The sequence below is a fragment of the Poeciliopsis prolifica genome, unplaced genomic scaffold (genome assembly GCF_027474105.1).
Source record: "Poeciliopsis prolifica strain line A6 unplaced genomic scaffold, Auburn_PproV2 SCAFFOLD079, whole genome shotgun sequence".
Lineage (NCBI taxonomy): Eukaryota > Metazoa > Chordata > Actinopteri > Cyprinodontiformes > Poeciliidae > Poeciliopsis > Poeciliopsis prolifica.
This window is the reverse complement of record NW_026562454.1, coordinates 1,629,106-1,653,405: the sequence shown is the minus strand read 5'-3', so window position 1 is coordinate 1,653,405 and position 24,300 is coordinate 1,629,106. Positions and strand designations below refer to the sequence as shown.

Below are 24,300 nucleotides of genomic sequence, written 5' to 3'. Positions count from 1 at the left end.
ATCTGTTTAACAATCTATCGTTGCTGGTTGTAGATGTCATGCAGACTGACTGCAGCTGGAATGTAGGACCTGCTGTTCCTTTCTTTCCTGCACCGTTGGCGGCTCAATCTGCTGCCTGAAGGCCCCACAGCCTCATTCAGGGTGATAAGAGTCGATCATAACTGCTTCAGTTTAGCTAAAGTCTCAATGGAGTCCAGACAGCAGTTCAGACTGAGCCAGCTCCCACAAGCATAGAAAGTCCTCACTAATGTCCTGAACTCAATAAATGTCCTCAGCAGGTAGAGATGACCAGACAGCAGTGTTATGTGAGCAGTTTGTTATTGGGCTGTACGCCCAGATGCTCACTGGTACAATCTGAGAAGGCCTCCTCCTGCAATCAGTCACCACCTCCTTGTCTTGCTGACATCGATGTGCAGAAGGTTCAGTTCACACCAAGCAGCAAATATAGAGATAACCTCTCCTGACACGCGTCCAGCAATGGCCGATGTCAAGTTCTTGATGACGTCTGATGTGTGAAAAGGAAAGGAGAGGGCAGTGAACCCTGTGGATTCCCCATGCTGCAGTGGCAGAGCCTCTCATCCTGTGGTCCAGCAGTGAAGTTCATGCTGCCAGGTGGCAGCTGAGTCCAGTTCCTGAGCAGTGAAGGACGGGTTGAGTGACCGGTGCAGCAGGTCAACGCCAGCCAGCATCAAGGCCACCAACGAACTGGTGGACTGCAGGGGATGCATCACATTTTCTCCAGAAGATGGACACAAACACAAAGTTAATGCAGAGGATTCTTTCAGTTCAGTCACTGACAAGGAATTCATTTAAACTTTAGGTCTTTTCCATCTGCAGAGGCTCACCTGTCCTCATGCTCACTGCTATGTGCTACAGAGGACTGATCTGCTGCAGCAGCTGCTGGACCTGAGGGTCATGATGCTAATCTCATTTATGAGGAAAAGCTTTTCTCTGCTCTTTCATCTCCCTGCATCAGTTTGAGCAATCCTGAAGTCTTCGACCGCGCAGCTGGGATCAAGACCAAGTCGCTTGATGAACCAACTTCTCCTTTAACATCTTGAGATTCAGTTTTATATGATGAAGCGATGCATCAACAGCACTGCAATGGTTGTTCAGGCCACAGGATGACATAACTGGTTCCTGTGGATAATGCAGCACATTATCCACCAGCATTCTGCAGAAACTGATGATTTCTCAGACTCCTGTCACCCAAACTGGCACTGAGGGAAGACTTTGTATCCCTCAGACATCTGAGCACTCAGCTCTTAAATTCATTTTCTTCTTCTATTACCACATTATAACAATGTGGAAATATAAATAGCCCATGTCAAACACTGTTAACATGTGGAGGTCACAACTCTAAATGAGCATCGCTGACATTTCATTCTACAAATGTATATTTCTCTTGATCTGTGTATAATTTTAAATCCAACTTCCTGTCAGTGAGTTATTTACTCAGTGCATTGTGGGTCATGTCCACTGGATGATCAGATAAAATGAGCAACAGCTGGACAATCTTTGAATTGAACAATAAAAGGGCCAAAAGGTCAAATGTTGTCACCAGTCATAAAGTCTCAAGTCATGTGGTAGCGTGTTATTGACATGTTGGATGCAGGGACGTCCACCAGAACAGCAGCTGCACGGCTCAGTGTCCGTTATCGGACCACCGGCCCTTTAAGAGCCGGTTTCCAACAAATGACTCCACAGCAGATCCTCCTCATCCTCTCCGATGCTCCAGCACCAGATGTCCACATCGGCTCGTCCACCAGAGGACGGGCTCAGAGCAGCGACACGCAGCCGATGAGACTATTGGTCTGAGCAACAGACGCATCAGAGCTCAGACTGTAACCGCCTACAGGAAGCCCACTGGGTCAGAACCAGACTCCTCAGCCTCCATCATGTTCAAAGGTCCGTTAAGCTGCTACAAACGGCCGAACCGTGATGTCATCAATATGAAGATCAATAATTACTGAAAATATACTCTGAGTTTCTCTATGTATGTGTTCATAAAACTCTTACATTTGACCCGGGGCTTTATATTCTTGTTCAGCGTATTTATCTTTTTTAAAATTACTTAAAATTGGAAACTAAGAAAAAAGTATTCAAACGTCTTTCTGTGAAGCTCAAAACTGGCCATCTTTGAAATGTTTCTACCAAGTAGATGGAGCTCATCTGAGGTAAATTGATCTGATTATTAGCTGGAGCCTCGTCTCCTCTCTGCTGGACTCCACCTCTCCTCTCCACCAGAGGGCGCCATGCTCCAGTAGGCGGCGCTCTCCTTGTGCTCTGTGCTCCAGCATTGTGTCAATAAGAAGTGGTGCTGTGAAGAGAACAATAGTCAGACTGAATGTTGAACATCAGCTGCTTTCTCCTGCTGATTTAAACCTTGTTGGACAGATGGAACATTGGCTGTGGATTATTCTGGCTGCTCTTTTCTCTGGTAAGATACAAAGATGTTTCCTCTACATGGAGTCTTTAAAGCTGCTGATTGTTCTCCTTTAATCAATCATCTTTATTGATCCGTCTCTTCCTCTGCATGTTCTGTTCTTCCCAGAGTGTAAAGGAGACTCAGTGAAGCAGACAGGAGGAGAAGTTGCTGCTGCAGCAGGAGAATCACTGACTCTGGGATGTACCTTTGAGACCAGTGATACATATCCATATCTGTTCTGGTACAGACAAGAAGGAAACAGTTTACCAAAGTACATGCTGAAGCAGCGATTATCAGCCAAAGAGAAAGCTCCAGAGTTCAACAGCAGCAGATTTGATGCAGACCTCAATAAAACCAACAAGACATTCAACCTGACGATCCAGGATCTCCGTCTGACAGACTCTGCTGTGTACTACTGCGCTCTGCAGCCCACAGTGACAGGAAACACCAGAACCCTGAACAAAAACCTGCAGTACTGCACAGCGGCCACTAGAGGGCCTCCAACAGTGTGTCTTTCATTCATTGGTTTTCACATATTAATAATACATTAAATTAGAACTACCAGCACAGCAAGAGACACAAATTAAAATCACACTAGTCAATGCAGAACGATCAGGCGATCAGTTAGTGATCAGTTTTACAACGATGAGTAGAAGCGACAGTGAAATGAAGAGAGGAGGAAGTTGTAAGGCTGCAGGAGGAAGTAGAAATATGAAGGACTTCAGAAAGTGAAGGAGCAGAAAGGTTAGAATTAAGTTTGGATCTATGCAGGAGATTTTGATCTGAATTCTGAATTTAACCAGAATGAGGCTGATGAGCTGACCAGGCTGTGGAGCTTTTCCCAAACTGAGTCAACTGTGTGTTGAAACTGTGTCACTCACAGTGACATCTGCAGGATTTAAAAAGTAATTGCAGGCAAATTCAATAAAGACTGGAAAAGTGACTGAACAAGATTCATTCACGTTTTATTTTGAAACATCAGCTCCTAGCACAACTTCAGGCTGAGACGATTGTTCGTTTACAAACCATTTCCTTGTAATTACATGGAGTGATTTGCAAAAGCATTTAATACAAACTAGAAAGTGTGCATTTCCTATGAAAATGCAACTGCAAATGTGAATGCTGTATGCTCAAAGCTGAATGCTCAAAGCTTTTGGTGAAAATGATAAAAGCGTTTGAAGCCGCCTGCTGGAGAAAGGTAAGAAATCGTCCATGCAGTGTGAAAACCCCAGGTACAAGCCAAAATGAGATAAAATAGCATCTAGGATAGCACTAGCATGCTGGGCTAAAGTTATATATTCCATGCAATGTAAACAAACAAACAAAAAACTTATGTAAATGATGATTTTTCAAATTATTCCCAGGAATCAAACAGCATCAAAGCTGTTAAACTGCCCAACTTCAAAATGGCCTCTGCTTTGTTTCCTCCACTGGATGATTGATTGCAATTAGCAGGCAGGACCTGAAACATCCACTGTAAAACACAACACACATTTTATGTTGTAATTCTCAAGAATTCATAAAAAGTTGAATATTATAAAAAGTATGGAGGTTATGAATACCAAGAGATACAGCTGGCATCAGGAGACCAAGCTGAATGGTATAAAAGTTGAATGGTGAAAATAGCACAAACTGTGCAGGAGAAGAAGTTTGACACTAACAGACATAATTAGCAAACATGACAAATCTGAACTGTTCAATCTCCTGCTTTCTGGAAACTCCAGGATCTATCGCAGAGTTAACCAGTTCATTGCTGATTCTTCATTCAGTGAAGGAATGAAACCTGTAGAGGAGAGTGTGAGTGATGCCAGATGGAGGCCAGTGTGGAGAAGGACAGAGGGTCAAAGGTCACACTGAGATCAGATGGCAGGAAGATCAATGGGAACCAGACTGGAATTGTTCATGGAGGTTATTGAGTTACATTTGAAGTTCAGAGACGACTCTCTGATTAGTTTGGAGATAAATTAGAGATGTGGTTAAGATTATTTTAATTGTTGGGATCTTTAGTTTCTACAGTATTTCCAGTAATGGCAGCATTTTAAAAAGGTCAGTTCTAGAGGAAAGTAAGGAGTGAATGATGACAGCAATGAAGAACCTGGAGGTTGGAAGTTGGGATGGTGGGATTGGATCAAGTATGTCAGCAGAGGATTTACACTCATGGATGATGCCAGACAGATTGGAGATGAAAATGGCTGATAAAGAGGATTTTCACCCTACAATCACTGATTCATCCATTCACTCACACCCTGTTGGTGTGAGCTATTGAATAGTAGCCACAGCTGCTCTGGAAGCCTGTCAGAGGACTCAAACCAACCCATTGATTACTGGATGAACTCGCTCCACCATTTAAACCATGGAGATGAAGAAGGGAGGCGACTGTTACAGAAACAAGTGATGCTCTCACTCTGTGTAACGCGGTCAGGAAAAGACTATCAGCTGCTTTCTGCAGAGCTTTGCTGTTGGTTTCTCTTAAAGTCCAAATCAATCACTAGCAACTGACTTTTCTAATTTTAACTTTGACCAGCGAATGTATGAGCAGGTGTTTGTCTCTGTGATGGATCGCCTCCCATTTATGATCAAACAGAAAATGCAAACACACATCCTCCCCATTTGCAACAGAAATCTCCTCACTGGCTGAACCTTCTCAAACTGGTTCCTAAACTGGAAGGATCACCAAAAAGCTGGATCTTAAACAATCAGAGTCGCTGAAACCTGATCACCAGAACCAGTCTCAGATGTTTCTGGTTCGCTGCAGCACCGACTCACTAACAGCTGGTTTCTCAGTCAGAAATCTCCTCACTGGCTGAACCTTCAGCAACAACCAGTTTCTCTCTGGCTCCTCCCACCACTGCTGAGCTCAGCCAATGAGAAGGCTCGTCTCTGCAGAGCTAAAAGCAGCTTGATGATGACGATGAAGGTCTGTTAGTCTTCCTTCTGCTGCAGTGGATCATCTCTGTTGATCTCGTGTCTGACCTGAACTCCTGGAACATGTTGCTTCACCTCCTGCTCTTCTCTCTCTGCATCGGTGAGTATCAGAACCGAGAGAAGCTCTGATCTTCTCTCTGGATCTCACTGCGACCACATGTGGATGGAAGAGCCTCTGAGTCTCCTGACGCCTGAATCTGCTGCAGACTGACTGACATGAACCATCATTTTACAGCCATGGGCTCCATGAACACCGTCACACAGGAGCAGAGGGAACACGCCGCTTCAGAGGGAAAACCCACCAGTTTGAGCTGCGACTATACTGGTTCCATCTATAATGTCCAGTGGTATCGACAGCGGCAGAGATCCAGACCAGAGTTCCTGCTCTCCATCACAGAGTCGGGATCGATCCATCCAACTCGCTCCAATTTCTCCGCTCACATCGATAAAACTCAGAAACAAGCAAATCTGCTGATCTCCTCTGCTGCAGTGACAGACTCTGCTGTGTACTACTGCGCCGTGTCGCCCACAGTGACAGGAAACACCGGAACCCTGTACAAAAACCTGCAGTACTGCACAGCAGCCACTAGAGGGCCTCACTCCCTGTTAATCCACAAAAACCTGCAGTACTGCACAGCAGCCACTAGAGGGCCTCACTCCCTGTTAATCCACAAAAACCTGCAGTACTGCACAGCAGCCACTAGAGGGCCTCCTCCCTGATAATCCACTGGTTGTTGAGTCTTTGGACTGAAGACAAAGTCATGAAGCAGGAAAGATAGGACAGCTGCTGCTGTGGAGGCAGAAAACTGTGATAATTCTGTAATTATGTTTCATTTTGTTGACATAAATATTAGTTATTAGTTCAGGTTACCATTTCTTCAAACGGACTGAGGTTTGATCCATCAAGCAGGATGATGAATGTAGAGCGAAATCCTCTGGTTCTCTGGACCTGATAAAGCGTTATCGAAGTTTAGCTCCACCTGCTGGTAAGAAGTTTGTCTTAAACAGAGAATGACCCGGTAGCTTTTACTCTTTGAGTCTTTCTGAAATTAATCACCAGATGTAGTTTGGCTGTGATTGGTTGATACATGAATCCAAATAAAACATACAAGAACTATATCCACAGTGATATACAGATTATTTAAAATTGAGTCATGATGAAATGATGCAAAGTTGAATTTACAGCATCAGCATGCAGAGCCTGCTGCAAGGAGGATTTCTCCCCTTTCGTGAGGAGCTCTTCTCAGTGTGATCTGTAAATCAGCTTTTTTGATTGAATTAAAATTGTGAAAAAAATCTTTATTTTTAAATTTTAGAAAGTCTATTTTCTCAGATAACATCACTGGGTGATGAAATGGGCCCTGATCAAATGCTGCAGTCGTTTTCTCCACAGAAATACAGTCTGACAAGAAAACCTGTTCATATGAACTCTTTAAACTCTGTCTTTACGTTTATACATATTGCTTCCTCTGCAATGCTAAGAAATACAAATACAATGTAACTGGGTTAGGATATACTTATTTCCATACTTATTGAGGAAATTGAGGCTCATTGAGGAAAACCGGTGAGAGAGAGAGGAGGAGCCACACTGGAAAGTTTCAGTTCCAGTTTCCAGAAATGAAAGTAAAATGAGTGAAGAACAGCAGAGCTGCAGTCGAGACTAATTTCTCTGTCTGTGTTCATTTCTTCCTTCTCAGTAACTGCCCCAGACAGCGGTGAGTACAGATGATAATATTCACTGTTTCAATCAGCAGCAATCTGGGAATAATCTTCTCATTGCTTTCAGAAACTCAGATTTTAATCTAATATTTATTTTCCATGTGTTGTTCTTAACCAACATGTTGGTTTAGGATTTTATTCCAACTAAAAATAAAGAATTATGCCATCAGCAGTTCAAATGTCAGTTTAATTTATCTTCAGCTGATGGAATAAGGAAGTGATGTGAGCGGCTCACAAGAAGAAAAGGTTAAGAGGTCAAGCTAAGGGCTTACTGTGTGGCTGGAGAGGAGCAGTGAGGGTACCTGGAGTACCTGTGCAGGTGTCTAACCTGTTCAATAACATCAGAGAAAGAGAAAACAATGGAGAAGAAGTGAGCTGGTGCCAATTATCAAGAGCAAGGAAGATGCACAGAGTCCTCAGCCAGACTCAGGTTGACATCGGTGAGCACTGTCGCGTTTCATGTCAAGAAAATGTTCTACAGATGCAATCTTTGCTTTGCACATGTTGATAGAGAAGTCCAGAGAACGTCAGAGGAGCTGCATTGTGTTTTTATAGATCTAGAAATGACAGAATTGCTAGAGAGGAACTGTGGTTCTGCATGAGGAAGTCTGGAGTAGGAGAGAAACATGATGGAGTGGTAAAGGATGTGGATGTGAGACTGTGGTGAGGTGTGCTGTCGGAGGGACAGAGGAGTTCAGAGTGGCAGTGAAACCTCCACTTTGGCTCTGAGCCTTTCCTGTTTGCTGTGGTGATGGACAGGTTGATGAAGGAATCTCCATGGACTGTGATTTGCAGATGATGTTGTGATCTGAGGTGAGAGATAGAGAGGAGTGAAGGTGAGATGTATGAAGACAGAACGAGAGGGACTCAGGTGGAGATGAGTCTCTGCTGCGACCCTGACAGGGAAAAGCCAAAAGGAAAAGAAGAAAGCAGATTGAGCTTCAGTTGAAAACAGGAAGACTCCTCCCAGTTTAAAGTTTACAGAAAGACTCTCCCTGTTGGAATAATCACAGTAAATAATTCTGATGAGATAAAATGTTATTTTATGATAAATCAGAGCAAAGTCCAGCGGGAGGCACTGCCACCTGTCCAGGTTCTTACGGACTGTACTTCCTGTTTATGCAAATCATTTTACTGGTACTGACAGACGCCAGTCATAGAAATCATATCAGAGTTATTGCTCCGAGTTTAATTATTAAAAAACAAAAACAAAACAAAAGTCCAAAGACTGTGATTTATAAAAACAGGGAAAAGAAGTCAGACCAGCCTACTAAGAGTCTAAAGAACTAAAATAGTCCACAAATTATTGTCATTTTAGAATCGCCTTTAACAAAATAATTCATTTTCTGGAATTTTCAGAAAGATAATTTCCAGAGAAATCATCTTTCCTCTCTTTTGGCATGATGGCTTAAGGATTGAATCTCTGCTTTTTGCGGATGATGTGGTCCTGTTGGCTTCACCAGGTCGTGACCTACAGCTTCCACTGGGGCAGTAAACAGCCGAGTGGGAAGCGCCCAGGATGAGGATCAGTGCCTCCAGAGCTGAGGCCGTGGTCTGGAGCCGGAAAAGGAAGAGTGCTTCTCCGGGTCGGGGGATGTCCTGCTCCAAGACGAGGAGTTCAAGTATCGCAGGATCTTGTTCATAAATGGGGGAAACATGGAGCGGAAGATTAACCGGCGGATTGGCCTGGCTCTATTTGTCGGTTGATCTACATTACTACCCTGATCTATGATCATGAGCTTTGGGCCATTTCTGAAAGAACAAGGTCACGGATACAAGCGGCTGAAATGCGTTTCCTCTGTCTGGGCTCCCTGAGAGAGAAGCTCAGTCATCTGGGAGGGACTCAGAGTAGAGCTGCTGCTCCTCCACATGGAGAGGAGCCAGTTGAGGGGTACCTGGTTAGGATGGAGGCTCCCTGGTAAAGAGTTTATGTCCCACTAGGAGGAGGCCCAGAGGAAAACCTCAGACACACTGCAGGGACGATGTTTCTCTGCTGGTCTGGGATCGGCTTGAGATTCCCCTGGAAGAGCTGGGAGAGAGAAGTGTGGACCTCTCTGTTACTCCTGCTGAAATCCCCCTTCATGGAACCTGATCAGAACATCTCAGACCTCCCGATCAGATCATCTGCTAATCACTGATCTGTGTCTCCTGTCCTCAGGTTCAGACATGTCTTCTGGCAGCAGCCCGCGGTCTGAGGATCAGTTTCTCTGCTCCATCTGTCTGGATGTGTTCACTGATCCAGTCAGCACACCATGCGGACACAACTTCTGCAAGACCTGCATCACCCAGCACTGGGACGGAGACGGCCCCTACAAATGTCCTCTGTGTAATGAAGGTTTCACCTGCAGACCTCAGCTGAGAGTCAACACCTTCATCAAAGAGATGGTTGATCAGTTCAGACATGAAGCTCAGCAGGGAGCCAGCAGCAGCAGCTCGGAGCAACAAGCTGCTAAACCAGGAGAAGTTCCCTGTGACGTCTGCACTGGACCCAAACTGAAGGCCCTGAAGTCCTGCATGGTGTGTCTGACCTCCTACTGCCAGACTCACCTGGAGCCTCACCTGGCCGCTCCACGTCTCCAGAAACACCAGCTGATGGAGCCCATGGAGAACCTGGAGGACAGGATGTGTCTGCAGCACGATAAACCTCTGGAGCTGTTCTGCAGGACCGACCAGACATGCGTCTGCTCACTCTGCTCTGTTTCAGACCACAAGAACCACCAGCTGGTTCCTCTGGGAGAAGAATCTGAAGGAAAGAAGGCAAAGCTGAGGAAGACGGAGGCTGAAGTTCAGGAGACGATCCAGGAGAGACGACTGAAGATCCAGGAGATCAGAGAGTTGCTGAAGATCAGTAGAGATGCTGCAGACAGAGAGAAAGCAGAAGCTGTTCAGGTCTTCACGGCTCTGATGGAGTCTGCTGAGAGACGCCTGAAGGAGCTCCTCAAGGAGATCCAAGGCAAACAGGAAACTACAGAGAAAGAGGCTGAAGGCTTCATCACAGACCTGGAACAGGAGATCTCTGAGCTGGAGAAGAGGAGCTCTGAGCTGAAGCAGCTCTCACAGGATGAAGATCACCTCCACCTCCTGCAGAGCTTCTCCTCCCTGAAGATCCTCCACCTGTCAAGCACTGTGTAGAGGTCAGAGTTCATCCACCATCATATGAGGGCACTGTGGTGAGAGCTGTGGCTCTGGTTGAGGAAGACTTCAGGCAGAAGATTAGCAAGTTGCTAGCAGAAGAGCTGAAGAGGGTCCAGCAGTTTGCAGTGGATGTGACTCTGGATCCGATGCGGCTCATCCTAACCTCATCCTGTCTGGTGATGGAAAACAGGCCAAACATGGAGATGTGAAGAAGAATCTTCCAGACAATCCACAGAGGTTTTCTCACTGTGTTTCTGTTTTAGGACAGCAGAGTTTCTCCTCAGGCAGATTTTACTTTGAGGTTCAGGTTAAAGGAAAGACTAACTGGGCTTTAGGAGTGGTTAGAGAATCTGTTGACAGGAAGGGAACCATCAACCTCAGTCCTCAGAAAGGTTTCTGGACTTTCTGGTTGAGAAATGGATATGAGTACAAAGTTGGTGCTGGACCTTCAGTCCGTCTGCATCTCCATCCTGGTCCAGAGAAGGTGGGGGTGTTTGTGGATTATGAGGAGGGGGGGTCTCCTTCTATGATGTAGATGCTGTAGATGTGATTTACTCCTTTACTGGCTGCTGCTTCAAGGAGAAACTCTACCCGTTCTTCAGTCCTGGTCTTAGTGATGGAGGTAAAAACTCATCTGCCCTGATCATCTGTCCTGTTCATCAGACTCATTGATCTGCTGAATCTTGAGAGGTGAGCTGGAAACATCCTCTGCAGGAATTCAACAGTTCTGATCATTTTCTGCAGCTCGTTCTGATTCTGTGTTTCTGCAGGTTTTATCTTCTCCCTTCAGCTTCTAAAATCACCAGCTCATTATTTCTTCTTGGATTTTTTCATGTAACTATTTGAAAGTGTGTCTGAGTTTGAATCTTCTCTTTGTATGATGAGATGCTGATAACTGATCGCTGCGTTCAGAAAGTTTAATCTGGAGACTAAAGTGACTTTAGACACTAAACTACTAGTTAGTGTCTTAGTAGATAGAAGAACTGCTTCCTTCTAATGATCATTCTGATGTATAGAAAGAAAACCTTTAAGACTTTATAAGACTAATGTGATCAGAGTTGTAGTTCTAAAAGTTTTGGATCTGAAATAAAACGCCATATAATCCAACTGGAGTTTGTTTCATCTTAATCCTGGAAGTTTGCAGTTTAGAATCTTTAAAATGCAGATCGAGCAGCAACTCTGGGAAAAAGGTGCCAAATCATTTTGGATCATTGACTTTTCAGTTTGCGTGTCAAATGGACATTCAAGGCTCCAAACACTGTCCAACTCTTGGGACCTAAAGGGGATGCTGGAGCTCCAGTTTACTCAAATGGGCTGACTGGGCAACATCTGCCAGCATTCATTGCTCTGGAAGCCATATTTGTAGATTTGACAATAAAGCCATTTCTGCAGAGGTAAGGGTTTCTTTTGGAGACGACCTCCTGAAGACGTCGGTGTGACTTGTTCTTTCACGTTTGGACAGAAAAGGGACATTAAGACCTTGAAAGAATAACTTGATCAACTTTATTGCTGTTTGTGCTTCTGCCGTTTCTCAGTTCCCTAATGGTCCAACGGAGACACCTGGACCACCTGTCCCTCCATGTCCAGCATGTCATGGAAGATCATTTGCAGGCGTCTGCATAGTTGACGTTGCATCGCAGCAATCGTCCAGCGGTTGGAGCCATTGGCCTGTTCTCCTGGACATTAGTCCCGACCTGAATGGGAGACGGATCGCCTCACAACAGGACGGGACTTTCTTTGAGTGTCTTGGCAGAAAGAAATCAGTCTGAAAATAGTGATTCCACCAGATATTGTTTCATATGTTGCTGAGTGTATGCCCATCAGGAGTCAGCATGCCAGTGGCCAACTTCCTGAAAACCTGCAGCATCTGTGAGATGGTGCTGTGGGAAAACAACACATTTCACAGTGGCCTTTTATTGCCTTTTATTGCACAACATGTGCAATAATCATGCTGTCTAATCAGCATCTTGATATGCCACACCTGTGAGGTGGGAGGGATTATCTGCAAAGGAGGAGACACATTTGTTGACAATATTTGAGACAAACAGTTATTTTGTGTTTGTGAAAATGTTTTAGTTCAGCTGATGAATAATGGGAGCAAAAACAAAATGTTGCATTTAGATTTGAGAAAAAGAACCATGTGATCAGGAGAAACACATCAGAAGACCAAACGATTCCCACTGTTCAGTGAATTGAAGAAGCCCTGCTGACAGAACTGAAAGTTTGAGGAAGATGTCACCACATCTCTGGGTCACGTTTCCTCTGTCGTCACAATCGTTCTCAACACAGGAAGAATAAAAAGCACCAATTTGTTTTGGCAACATTTTTCACTTCCTTTAGTATTTAACTGTGAAAAACTCACTGCAATCCAGGATGAAGAGTCCAGTTGAGAAGCTGATCACTTCTGCTGACAATATCCAGTAGATCCAGTAGATCCAGTAGAACCAGTTCCTCCTGAACATCTGCCCAGCTGCTGAAGCCTCGTCTCCTCTCTGCTGGACTCCACCTCTCCTCTCCACCAGAGGGCGCCATGCTCCAGTAGGCGGCGCTCTCCTTGTGCTCTGTGCTCCAGCATTGTGTCAATAAGAAGTGGTGCTGTGAAGAGAACAATAGTCAGACTGAATGTTGAACATCAGCTGCTTTCTCCTGCTGATTTAAACCTTGTTGGACAGATGGAACATTGGCTGTGGATTATTCTGGCTGCTCTTTTCTCTGGTAAGATACAAAGATGTTTCCTCTACATGGAGTCTTTAAAGCTGCTGATTGTTCTCCTTTAATCAATCATCTTTATTGATCCGTCTCTTCCTCTGCATGTTCTGTTCTTCCCAGAGTGTAAAGGAGACTCAGTGAAGCAGACAGGAGGAGAAGTTGCTGCAGCAGCAGGAGAATCACTGACTCTGGGATGTACTTATGACAGCAGTGTGAGTGTCACATTGTTCTGGTACAGGCAAGAAGAGAACAGCTTCCCAAAGTACATGCTGAAGCAGCTGTCATCAACAAAATATAAAGATCCAGAGTTCAACAACAGATTTGATGCTGACTTCAATAAAGAAAAGAAATCCTTTAATCTGACGATCCAGGATTTCCGTCTGTCAGACTCTGCTGTGTACTACTGCGCTCTGCAGCCCACAGTGACAGGAAACACCAGAACCCTGAACAAAAACCTGCAGTACTGCACAGCAGCCACTAGAGGGCCTCACTCTGTTAATCCACTAAAACCTGCAGTACTGCACAGCAGCCACTAGAGGGCCTCACTCCCTGTTAATCCACTAAAACTGCAGTACTGCACAGCATAGAGGGCCTCACTCCCTGTTAATCCACTAAAACCTGCAGTAGCACAGCAACTAGAGGGCCTCACTCCCTGTTAATCCACTAAAACCTGCAGTACTGCACAGCGGTAACTAGAGGAATGTTTGAAAGAATATTTAAGCATTTACTTACTAACATACATGTTGATTTTGGCAGTAATTAGTCTTTATGGAAAAAGTATAAATAAATGTGTTACTATATAGCTTATTATATTTAAAACATTCTTAATTAAGAATGTTTTCAAAGTTAATAAACTTTTGATTAATGGTTAAATAATGGTAAATAAGGTTTAGTTATTATGAGTTGCTATTGAATCGTTTTCTGCTGCATCATCTTGGAACCAGTTGCAGACATACATGAAGGAAACATGTACATTTATGACTGTGAACTGTTTCTGTTTTGCTGTCTGAATGTTCAGTAAATTGTGTGCTGCTGCCAGTCTTGGCCAAGATTCTCTTGTAAGAAATATTTTTAATTACTGTGGGACAAATAAATAATGCTAATTATCTTATGATTCATTCCTGACTGCATGGCTTGCATTATAAATCACATTGGGGAACCTGTGTTCCTCTGTGTGTGAGTTTGGGAGCTCTACATCACACAGCGACCCAGAATAGCAGACGTTCTGGATCAGCTCCACAAACAGCTCAGTCACTAGCAAAGCAAAGCAGCCTCCCAACCCAAAGAAGCAGCCTGAGATGCAGTTTGTCTGTCTTCTTACAGAAATTCCTCTGTGTGATCTGTCCCACTCCAGATCACCGGAGACGTCACATCCTAACTAGACATGGACTCTCAGCCCAGATCACCTCGTGATACAGTGAACTTTGTTCACCTCTCATCTCCTTCATCAGCAGCTATAAGCAAATCCTTTTTCCACAGAAATCTCAGTGGATTTCTGTTTAAGACTGGCTTCACTTCCCACATTTTAAAATCACTCAAGATTTAATTATTCCCAAAACCAATGCAGATTGGAAGCTGAGCTAATGGTGGGGAAAGGGTCTCATCTTACCAGTCAACAAGGTCAAGTCATTTCATGCAATCAGAAGAAAGGACTGACAGTGTCAACTTCACAGGGAGAACAGATGGGGGCGCTGCACACCTCAAAGGACAAAGAGGGCAGATTACCGCCTCACCTGGTGAGCTAAACCTGGTGAGCTAAACCAGGTGAGCTAAACCAGGTGAGCTAAACCAGGGCTTGATGGAGGCCCAGGAAACCCTGCGGCTCATGGCCGACGCGACATCTGACCCTATATGTGACCTCAGACATGACCTTCCCTCTGACCCTGCATGTATGAAGCCCATCACCTCCTCAGCTGATCCTGAAGTGATGTACGTTCTCAGGAATTTGCGGTGCAATAGATTTCTGATGTCTTTCTCATTTTTGGTGGAAATTCCAATTTTAATGCCAAAACTTCTGTCTTTGAGATCATTTTAATGCAGAATAAACTTACACCCCTCCTGAGTCTCCTGTTGAGGATTTTGAAGGATGTTCTGAGAAGTTTTAGGTGTTTTGTCTGCTGGGCTCTGAAGCATGGAGGTCAAAGGAATGAATGCTTTTACTAACATACATGTTGATTCTGGCAGTAATTCGTCTTTATGGATAAAGTATAAATAAATGTGTTACTATATAGCTTATTATGTTTAAAACATTCTTAATTAAGAATCAACGACTCAATACAATCTGCTGGGTTTACTTGACCTCACTGCTGCCTTTAATACAGTCGACCACGACATTTTAATATCGTGATTACAGCTTATTGTATGTATTGATGACACTGTTCTTAATTGGTTCAGGTCCAACCTGAAGGACAGAACATTTCCAGTAAATATTAGAGACTCTGAATCATCTACTGCTTCAATGCCATATGGTGTACCACAGGGCTCCGTTCTGGGCCCACTGCTTTTCTGTCTTTATTTACTGCCTGTGGGTTCTATCTTCAGCAAACATGGGATTTCATTTCATTGCCAGATTTATTTGCCCCTGAAGCAGAAAGATGTCCAGTCAATCAAACATCTCCTGGCATGTCTAGATGATGTTAAAGCTTGGTTGGCTTTGAACTTTTTACATTTTAACGAAAAGAAAACAGAGGTGATGGTGCTCAGACCCAGTGGCTCCTGTGAGTCCTCCTCTGTTGACCTTTGACCCTTGGAGGTGCATTTTAAACCGTTTATTTTAAACCAGTTTATTTTAAACCTGTTATTACAGATCTTGGTTTTAAGGTGGACAGTGATTTTAAATTGGACAGCCACATTAGAGCTGTGGTTAAGTCCAGTTTTTATCACTTAAGGCGATTGGCATCAGTAAAATCTTTTCTTTCCAGGCAGCATTTTGAAACAGTGATCCACTTTTATTTTGACTCGACTGGATTATTGTAACTCTCTATATCTGGGAGTCAGTCAGTCACTGCTCTCACGTCTGCAACTGCTTCAGAATGCGGCTGCAAGACTTTTGACAGGAACTGGAAAGAGAGAGCATGTGACCCTGTCTTGGCTTCACTTCACTGGCTGCCTGTTTATTTTAGGATCCGTTTTAAAATTTCTATGTTTGTTTTAAAATCGCTGCATGATCTTGCCCCGGCTTACCTCACTGAGCTTCTTCACCCTGACATACCTTATGGGTCTCTTGGAGGAACCGAGATCTAGAAGGAAGCTCAGAGGGGACAGAGCTTTCTCTGTCGGGGTCCTAAGTTATGGATGACCTGCAGGTCAGAGGCCCCTTCACTGTCCACTTTTAAAGCTCATCTTAAAACCCATTTATTTCACTTGGCCTTCAACTCCAGTGAGATCTAGTTTCATATTGTATGTTTGTTGTTTTAAACTGTATTTGTTTTTATCTATTTTATGTGCAGCACTTTGTTTCAGCTGTGGTTGTATTAAAGTGCTTTATAAATAAAGTTGGTATGGTAGAAAACTTTTAAATATAATTTCAATAGTAAGCTGAACTTGATGCATTGTCAGTTGTCAATGGACTTGATCTGGATGATTCATTTAAACTGACTAGATTTGTCTTCATAAACTGGATATTTTATCTGTGATTTTCTTTTTAAAGTTTTGAATGTACATTGAAACATAATTTGCTTGATGCATTATTTTATTCTCATGTTATTTCTGCTGAGAGGAAAAGGAGGAAGAGGAGGAGCTGAACTGATCCTGATCTCTAAAGAGACTCAAACTTCCTCCTTCAGTTCAGTTCAACTCTCCAACATCAACTCTGCTCATCATGGACTATTATGGTCTGTCTCTGCTCATCGCCTCTCTGCTAACAGGTCACAATGTCTCTGTTTTTCAAAAACACGTTTTCAAAGTTTAATAAATGTGAATTTATTTACAGAAACTGAAACTAACAGGTTTCTCTTCATCTAGGAGTCAGATGCCAACAACTCACCGCGCTTCATAATGAAGAGTTCGCTGTAGAAAAAAGCAAAGCTACTCTGTCCTACACTTACTCCAGCAAAGCTACTGGAAGTGATTATTTCTTCTGGTATCGACAATATCCTGGAAAACCTCCAGAGTTCCTGATTTCTCATTTAGGATCTGGAGCTGAACTCCAGGATCCGGTTCCTGGTTTCTCCTTCAACGTGAATGATGATAAAACCCAGATGGATCTTCTGATCTCCTCTGCTGCAGTGACAGACTCTGCTGTGTACTACTGCGCTCTGCAGCCCACAGTGACAGGAAACACCAGAACCCTGAACAAAAACCTGCAGTACTGCACAGCGGCCACTAGAGGGCCTCACTCCCTGTTAAACTACAAAATTAAGAATTTTTTTTAATCTGATGGACAAATAGAATAAAATAGGAACATGTTTATTATCCCAGGTGTTTATTACACCTGACTGCAGCTTACCAACATGCTGACAATATTTCAGTCGTTCATCATGAGTTAATTCCTGGGAGAACTCAGAGTCTCTCTCTGGACAAATATCGGACAGCCAATAGATAAACCATGAGGCTGTTTGTGAACAAGCAGCTGATCACTTTTTAAATGATAACGAAGCTCAGCCATATGCTGAGCTGAGGATGCTGCCTGGACCCATGAAGAGATGCAGAGACTGTAGCTCTTTGGGAAACTCTCCATTATAGCAGATTATCTCCATTGGATAATCTGCTGTTTTAGCACATGTGGGGGTTTTCAAGGGTGTGTGTGTGTGTGCTGGTTTATCTATCATTATGAGGACTTAATCTTGTCAAACAACTGACATTGTTGGACATTTATAGCTGTGAGGACATTTTGCCATGTCCCGACAATAAAAACATAATTTTTGAGTTAGGTGTTGGGATTAAGGAGGGAATTAAGTGGCTCAGGGGAAATGTCAAGATCATAGAATTGATGGGAGTCAGTACAAGTGAATAAACGTGCACTGAAACAGGAGTGTGTTTGTGTGTGGGGGTGGAGTTCAACAAAGGCGGTGTTTACTCAGGGCTGCATGTACACTGGAGCCGCTGCTGGCTGTGAAGAGAACAATAGTCAGACTGAATGTTGAACATCAGCTGCTTTCTCCTGCTGATTTAAACCTTGTTGGACAGATGGAACATTGGCTGTGGATTATTCTGGCTGCTCTTTTCTCTGGTAAGATACAAAGATGTTTCCTCTACATGGAGTCTTTAAAGCTGCTGATTGTTCTCCTTTAATCAATCATCTTTATTGATCCGTCTCTTCCTCTGCATGTTCTGTTCTTCCCAGAGTGTAAAGGAGACTCAGTGAAGCAGACAGGAGGAGAAGTTGCTGCAGCAGCAGGAGAATCACTGACTCTGGGATGTACTTATGAGACCAGTTTTACTCCCACATTGTTCTGGTATAAGCAAGAAGAAAACAGTTTCCCAAAGTACATGCTGAAGCAGCTGTCATCAACAAAAGATAAAGCTTCAGAGTTCAACAATAACAGATTTGATGCTGACCTCAACAGCACCATAAAATCCTTCAACCTGACAATCCAGGATCTCCATCTGTCAGACTCTGCTGTGTACTACTGCGCTCTGCAGCCCACAGTGACAGGAAACACCAGAACCCTGAACAAAAACCTGCAGTACTGCACAGCAGCCACTAGAGGGCCTCACTCCCTGTTAATCCACTAAAACCTGCAGTACTGCACAGCAGCCACTAGAGGGCCTCACTCCCTCTGTTCTTCCTGTTTCGGTGGGATTCAGTCTGAAACAGCGTCATGTTCATTTTAAGAAGCTTGTTCTGTGAAAAAAAGAAAAAACTGTCAAAATTTATTTCCATAGCAACTTTCAAAATAACAGTTGATCAAAGTGCTTCAGAATTACATGAACAGTCAGAAGATAGCTCACAGAATAAAACAGATTTAAAAAACTGAAGAATTTATTTTTCAAGAAGTTAAGATCTCTAAAATGTACGTATTTAGCTTCCCATCCTCAGTCAAATCCAGTCAAAAGAGAAAAGTTTATTATGGGACATTTTATATGATTCTCTGCTGGGATCTGAATCAAAATAACCGTAGATTAAAAGAACGTATGACATAAGAGAAAATCTAAACACATTGAATTTAGGTATGAAATAAAAGCTTTACACATTTAAAAATTGCAAGATTGTATAATTATTGCACAAATAGTCAAATAAATGATTTGTTATTACTGTCATAAGAGACATGATGACAGTTCATTCAGAGCATTCATACACTGCACAGCCTCACATGTAATAAAGTCCAAGATTGGTGGACCTATGTAAAATTTGCACAATATGCAATAAACCATGTCAGCAAAAGCCAGAGGACACCATAAAAGTTTATATTCCACATTGTTTTGACTGATGGGGTCAAAGACACCCAGTAATAATTTTATAAATCATTTTTATAAAATATGACTATTGCAACTGATGGCATCAGATGAGTAACTGACAAACAATCAGTGATTACACTGTCTGTTTTACTCCATGTCAGGATTACAAAATGCTGCTGCTTGTTTGTTCTTCGTGGTGTTGAGTTTGATCACCTGTTAGTTCATCGTTCAGAAGAGGAAAGAAAATCAGAGTTCTCATCTCATCTGTCCAAACAGAGCAGGAATACTGCAGAACCTCTAATGGAGAGGTTGATGGAGGAAACGCCCATGATGTTTGTTATAACATCTTTATTACATCAAGTTTGAGACGAGAACAGGAGCAGCTGTGGGGAACCACACAATCTAATCATGTCAGTTTTGTTTTTATGTCTGGTGCTGGTAAATATTATGTGCAGATTGAATTAATTGTGTCTTGTAACTAAATACTAATTAATGGGGTTTTTTCCAGTTAAAGGTAAAAGGTGAAGCTGTAACAATGAACCCAAACAAGCTGAATGGACAACATCAGATGAATCAAACCTTTTCTCCAGTGACATAAACCCACTGATGAAGGTTTTATATTGATCTCATGTGTGAATAACCAAATATAAACAAAACCCATTTAATAAAGAATATTACTTTAGATAAAATATATAGACTAATTATACAGGTGGATATTTCAAAACCTTTTCTTCTTTTATGATTTTTGATTTGCAGTGAAATAAGTCATAAAATTAGAATGTTACATCAGAAGAATAAAAATATTTTTTTTGTAGTTGATCAACTACTTCTGAAATGTAGTTTTAGTGAACCATGCTAATGCCAGATCAATTATCAATAATATGATAATTTATTGAATGTAATGTAAATACCTGAATTGATTATCAACTTGTAAACGATTCAAAACCTTTAATTAAACGTCTAAAGGGTCTGATGTCGATCCAGAGCATGACTGATGCTAAATGCACCAAGGCAGCCAAAGTTTTGAAATCAGTGAACATTTTATTTGATTTTGGTTACCTCTGAATTATTTTAAATTATTTGAAAATCCCAGATTAATTGACACAACAATAACTCAAAGATGCAAAACCACAGTGAAAAACAGAGTAAAAGTTGAACCTCAGTGACTCTGCAGGGGATATGAAGCTGATCTGAGCTGAACTGGGGAAGATGGGAGGTCCAGGCTGCTCTGCATCCCTGCTCTGCAGAAGTGAGGCAGAGCAGGGATGTGTTGAATAAAACTTGCCAGTAGGGGGAGTACCACAGGGCTCCTGTCAGCACATGAAGACCGAGCACAGAGCTGCCAGCTCTGTTTCTGCTCTCTCCTCAGACATGCCTCCTCTGTTGTTCTTGGTGCTGCTGGCTGTTGTCAGCCTCGGTAAGAACTCAGCTATCTTCATCTAACATCAGAGCAGATTGCTGTTGAGCTGACACTGATCCTGTTGTTGGTATTTTACAGAATGCAGAGCACAGACCGACAGCGTGCTGCAACCAGAGAGAGACTTGATGGCTACTGAAGGAGGCAACGCAACTCTGCAATGTCTCTATGACACAAGTGGATCCAACCATTACCTCTACTGGTACAGACTGGAGGGAGGCAGCAGTCCCACATTCATCCTGAGCCGCTTTAAGATTGGCGATGGGAAAACAACGGAGAAGAGATTTTCCTCCAGCCTGGATGCCACTGCTAGATCAGTTCCTCTGACGATCCAGGATCTTCGTCCGTCAGACTCTGCTGTGTACTACTGCGCTGTGCAGCCCACAGTGACAGGAAACACCAGAACCCTGTACAAAAACCTGCAGAACTCCACAGCAGCCACTAGAGGGCCTCACTCCCTGTTTGGTTGAACTCAGTCTGAAGCAGACCTCTGTGTGTTTGGTTCATCAGTTTGAAATGAAAATATGAAAACCAGGAAGTGAGTTTGGTGAATCATTAAAGTAAAAAGACATTTAAAAAGAATTAACAAAAAATAATTTGACTTGAAATCTGATCAACTACTTCTGAAAAATATGACCTTCATATGATAAAATATCATCCATCGTCTTCTATGTAGTCTTTCTGCTGTCGCTTTAATATTGAGGGATGAAAAACAAATCGCTCATCCTTGCCTTCCTTGGCCTTTGGTCAGATGGCCTGTTCAAATCACCTGACTTGAGGGTGTCATGGTGGACAGTCTGGCCCCGACATGGCGGATCAAAGTTCCTGGCCTGAAGAGCAGAAAAGATTCAGACACAATATTAATCTGCTTTATTGAACAGAAGAGTCAACAGAAGCAAAACTCACATGCCCGATGACAGTCCAGGAAGCCAGGCTCTCCCCGTCACCATCGCCAGCTGCAGGTATTTATTCAGGTTTCTGGACTCAGCCGTGCTGTGACGGCCCGTCACAGCACGGCTGGACCCGGTTTGGCTCCATGGACCCTGGACCTGGTTTGGCTCCATGGACCCTGGACCCGGTATGGCTCCATGGACCCTGGACCCGGTTTGGCTCCATGGACCCTAAACGTCTTCAGGGCCCGTCCATGAAGACCTGCGCCCAGGGATGTCAAAGTCAAAAACACAAAGGGCCAAAACAACTAATTTGCTGCAAGCCGAGGGCCGGACTGGTTCAATGTTTATTAAAACAGATTGAATTATTGTACATAAACTATTGAAGCAGGACCTGACACAGTGTAAATTATTGAATAATTAAATGAATAAAGCGATATTTTGTAATGGCTTTGTCAGTAACCTCAAGGGAAAACATTTTCAACAGGCAAAAAGCAAAAAATTAAATATGTTTTCTTAATATCAAGATAAATACATAAATAAAATGCATTATAAACTGAAAATGCATTATTGTGCTTGTCGTGGAAAAAAATCATTTGTAAGCATTGATGATTTAATGAAAATATAACTCACACACGACACTTCAACATTTAGCTCCTAATATGTTAGTAATTATAATGTATGAATAACAGCAAAGACAACAGATGGATAATGTTCTTGGTTTGATCTGCTTAAAAACTTTACTAAGTAAAATTAAGGCTTAATGGAAGGACACAAGGAACAAGGAAGAAGAATCTATTGAGCCAAAGTTTGTTGAACTGAGCAGCTGAAGCTGAGAGGAGGAGGAGGAGGAGGAGGAGGATGAAGAGGATGAAGAGGAGGAGGAGGAGGAGGAGGAAGAGGATGAGGAGGATGAAGGGGATGAAGAGGAGGAGGATGAAGAGGAGGAGGAGGAAGAGGAGGAGGAGGAAGAGGAGGAGGAGGATGAAGAGGAGGAGAGGAGGAGGAGGAGGAGGAGGAGGAGGAGCTGGTCTGTTCCTGAACTCTAAAAGAGACTCAAACTTCCTCCTTCAGCTCAACTCTCCAACATTAACTCTGCTCAACATGCTGTCTCTGCTCACATCTGGATTCACTCTGCTGGTTCTGATCACTGGATCAGGTTGGTTGGAGTCTTTCAGAGAATAATCTCATCCTTGTTGTTCTTCACTTACATCAGTTCTTTCTTCCTTCAGGTGTAAACTGCCAACAACTCACTGCAGCAAAGACTGAGGAGTTCAGTTCAGAGGGCAGCTCTGTTACTCTGACCTGCAGTTACTCCAACAAGATAGCTCTTGGTGATGATTTCTTTTGGTATCAACAAAATCCTGGAAAACCTCCAGAGTTCATCTACTACATCTCAGGGCTCAACAGCTCAAGATCAGCAGAGTCTCTGAAATCATCAACAAGATTCTCCACTTACCTGAGAGGAGAGAAGCACCTGGATCTGCTGATCTCCTCTGCTGCAGTGACAGACTCTGCTGTGTACTACTGCGCTGTGAGGCCCACAGTGACAGGAAACACCAGAACCCTGAACAAAAACCTGCAGTACTGCACAGCAGCCACTAGAGGGCCTCACTCCCTGTTAATCCACTAAAACCTGCAGTACTGCACAGCAGCCACTAGAGGGCCTCACTCCCTGTTAAGCCACTAAAACCTGCAGTACTGCACAGCAGCCACTAGAGGGCCTCACTCCACTGGTTGTTGAGTCGTTGGACTGAAGACAAAGACAACAGAGACATGAAGCAGCAAAGATCAGAGACGGAGCTGCTGAGGAAGCAGAAACTCTCTGATTGGTTGAGTTGAAGTGGCCCCGCCCACTGACCTTCAGCTCCTCCATCATTTGTTCTTCCTTCATTGTTGATCTGCTGTGTGGCTCTCAGGACTCCAGACATGTTGCTCTCCCTCCTGTTGCTTCTGTCTCTCAGTAGAGGTCAGTTTAAGGTCAGGGATTCTGGTTCAGTCCAGCAGGAGACAACATGTGGGTCTGCTGTCCTGCACTGGGCCAGACGTCGTTCTGACCTTCAGGCTCCTGTTTGTCCTCTAGAAACAACATGGTTCCTGATCCTGGATCAGCAGCATCGTCTTCCTCCAGTGAGCTGAGCATCAGAGAGCTGACCCCGGCAGACGCGGCTCTCTGCTACTGCGCTCTGGAAACACAGTGATACAAAGTGGAGAAGAGGCTGTACAAAAACCTGAACACAGATATCTGACTCCTCTTCAAAGAGGAGGGAAGTGGTATTCACAGCTCAGCGTCATATCAGATGGATTCTGATCATCCTGCTTGATCAGAGTCGCTGTGGTTGCAGCTGCTAATCACTGACAGGCAGAATAAAGACGCCAGTAGAAATGCTACTTCCTCATTCAGTCCAGTTAGATTTCTCTTTCTGTAGACTTTTCTCCTCATCTTCAGACTCCTGCACTTGTTGGGTCAGAGTCTGAGAATCATCTAAATGAATGTTTCAAAAAGACAGAGAGGAAAACATGTTTCAGACACTATAAACATTTCCTAGTTGGCTCATCTGTTTGTTATTTTCAAACAATTTCCATTTCCAGACATTAGAAACCATTTTTAAAGAGAGCACAGCTAAAACCTTTTAACCTTCACTTCCTGAAACCAGAGAACTGCTAAATATTTTCCAGTCATATTTGACTCATTTGCCCCATGAAAGTGAAGGGAGTTTCTGGCACCGACTCTGAGT

The 24,300-nt window shown here is 43.4% G+C and overlaps 1 pseudogene and 4 gene segments (V, D, J or C); all 5 read left to right on the top strand.

Moving 5' to 3' along the window:
• Positions 1-2,224: 2,224 nt before the first annotated feature.
• Positions 2,225-2,853, top strand: LOC129352679 (T cell receptor alpha variable 18-like; the record flags this gene model as incomplete). The annotated part of the segment is given in 2 exon segments: positions 2,225-2,440; positions 2,555-2,853. Coding segments are annotated over 2 exon segments (342 nt in total), but the record flags the coding sequence as incomplete, so codon positions are not given.
• Positions 2,854-5,371: 2,518 nt separating this feature from the next.
• Positions 5,372-8,595, top strand: LOC129352750 (T cell receptor alpha variable 12-3-like). The segment is given in 3 exon segments: positions 5,372-5,453; positions 5,589-5,884; positions 8,536-8,595. Coding segments are annotated over 3 exon segments (393 nt in total).
• LOC129352672 (E3 ubiquitin-protein ligase TRIM21-like) lies at positions 7,000-11,309 on the top strand (annotated as a pseudogene).
• A 9,266-nt stretch (positions 11,310-20,575) lies between these two features.
• LOC129352749 (T cell receptor alpha variable 38-1-like) lies at positions 20,576-21,820 on the top strand. The segment is given in 4 exon segments: positions 20,576-20,672; positions 20,754-21,081; positions 21,554-21,634; positions 21,685-21,820. Coding segments are annotated over 4 exon segments (642 nt in total).
• Positions 21,821-22,656: 836 nt separating this feature from the next.
• On the top strand, positions 22,657-23,099 carry LOC129352678 (T cell receptor delta variable 3-like; the record flags this gene model as incomplete). The annotated part of the segment is given in 2 exon segments: positions 22,657-22,721; positions 22,795-23,099. Coding segments are annotated over 2 exon segments (360 nt in total), but the record flags the coding sequence as incomplete, so codon positions are not given.
• Positions 23,100-24,300: the final 1,201 nt, after the last annotated feature.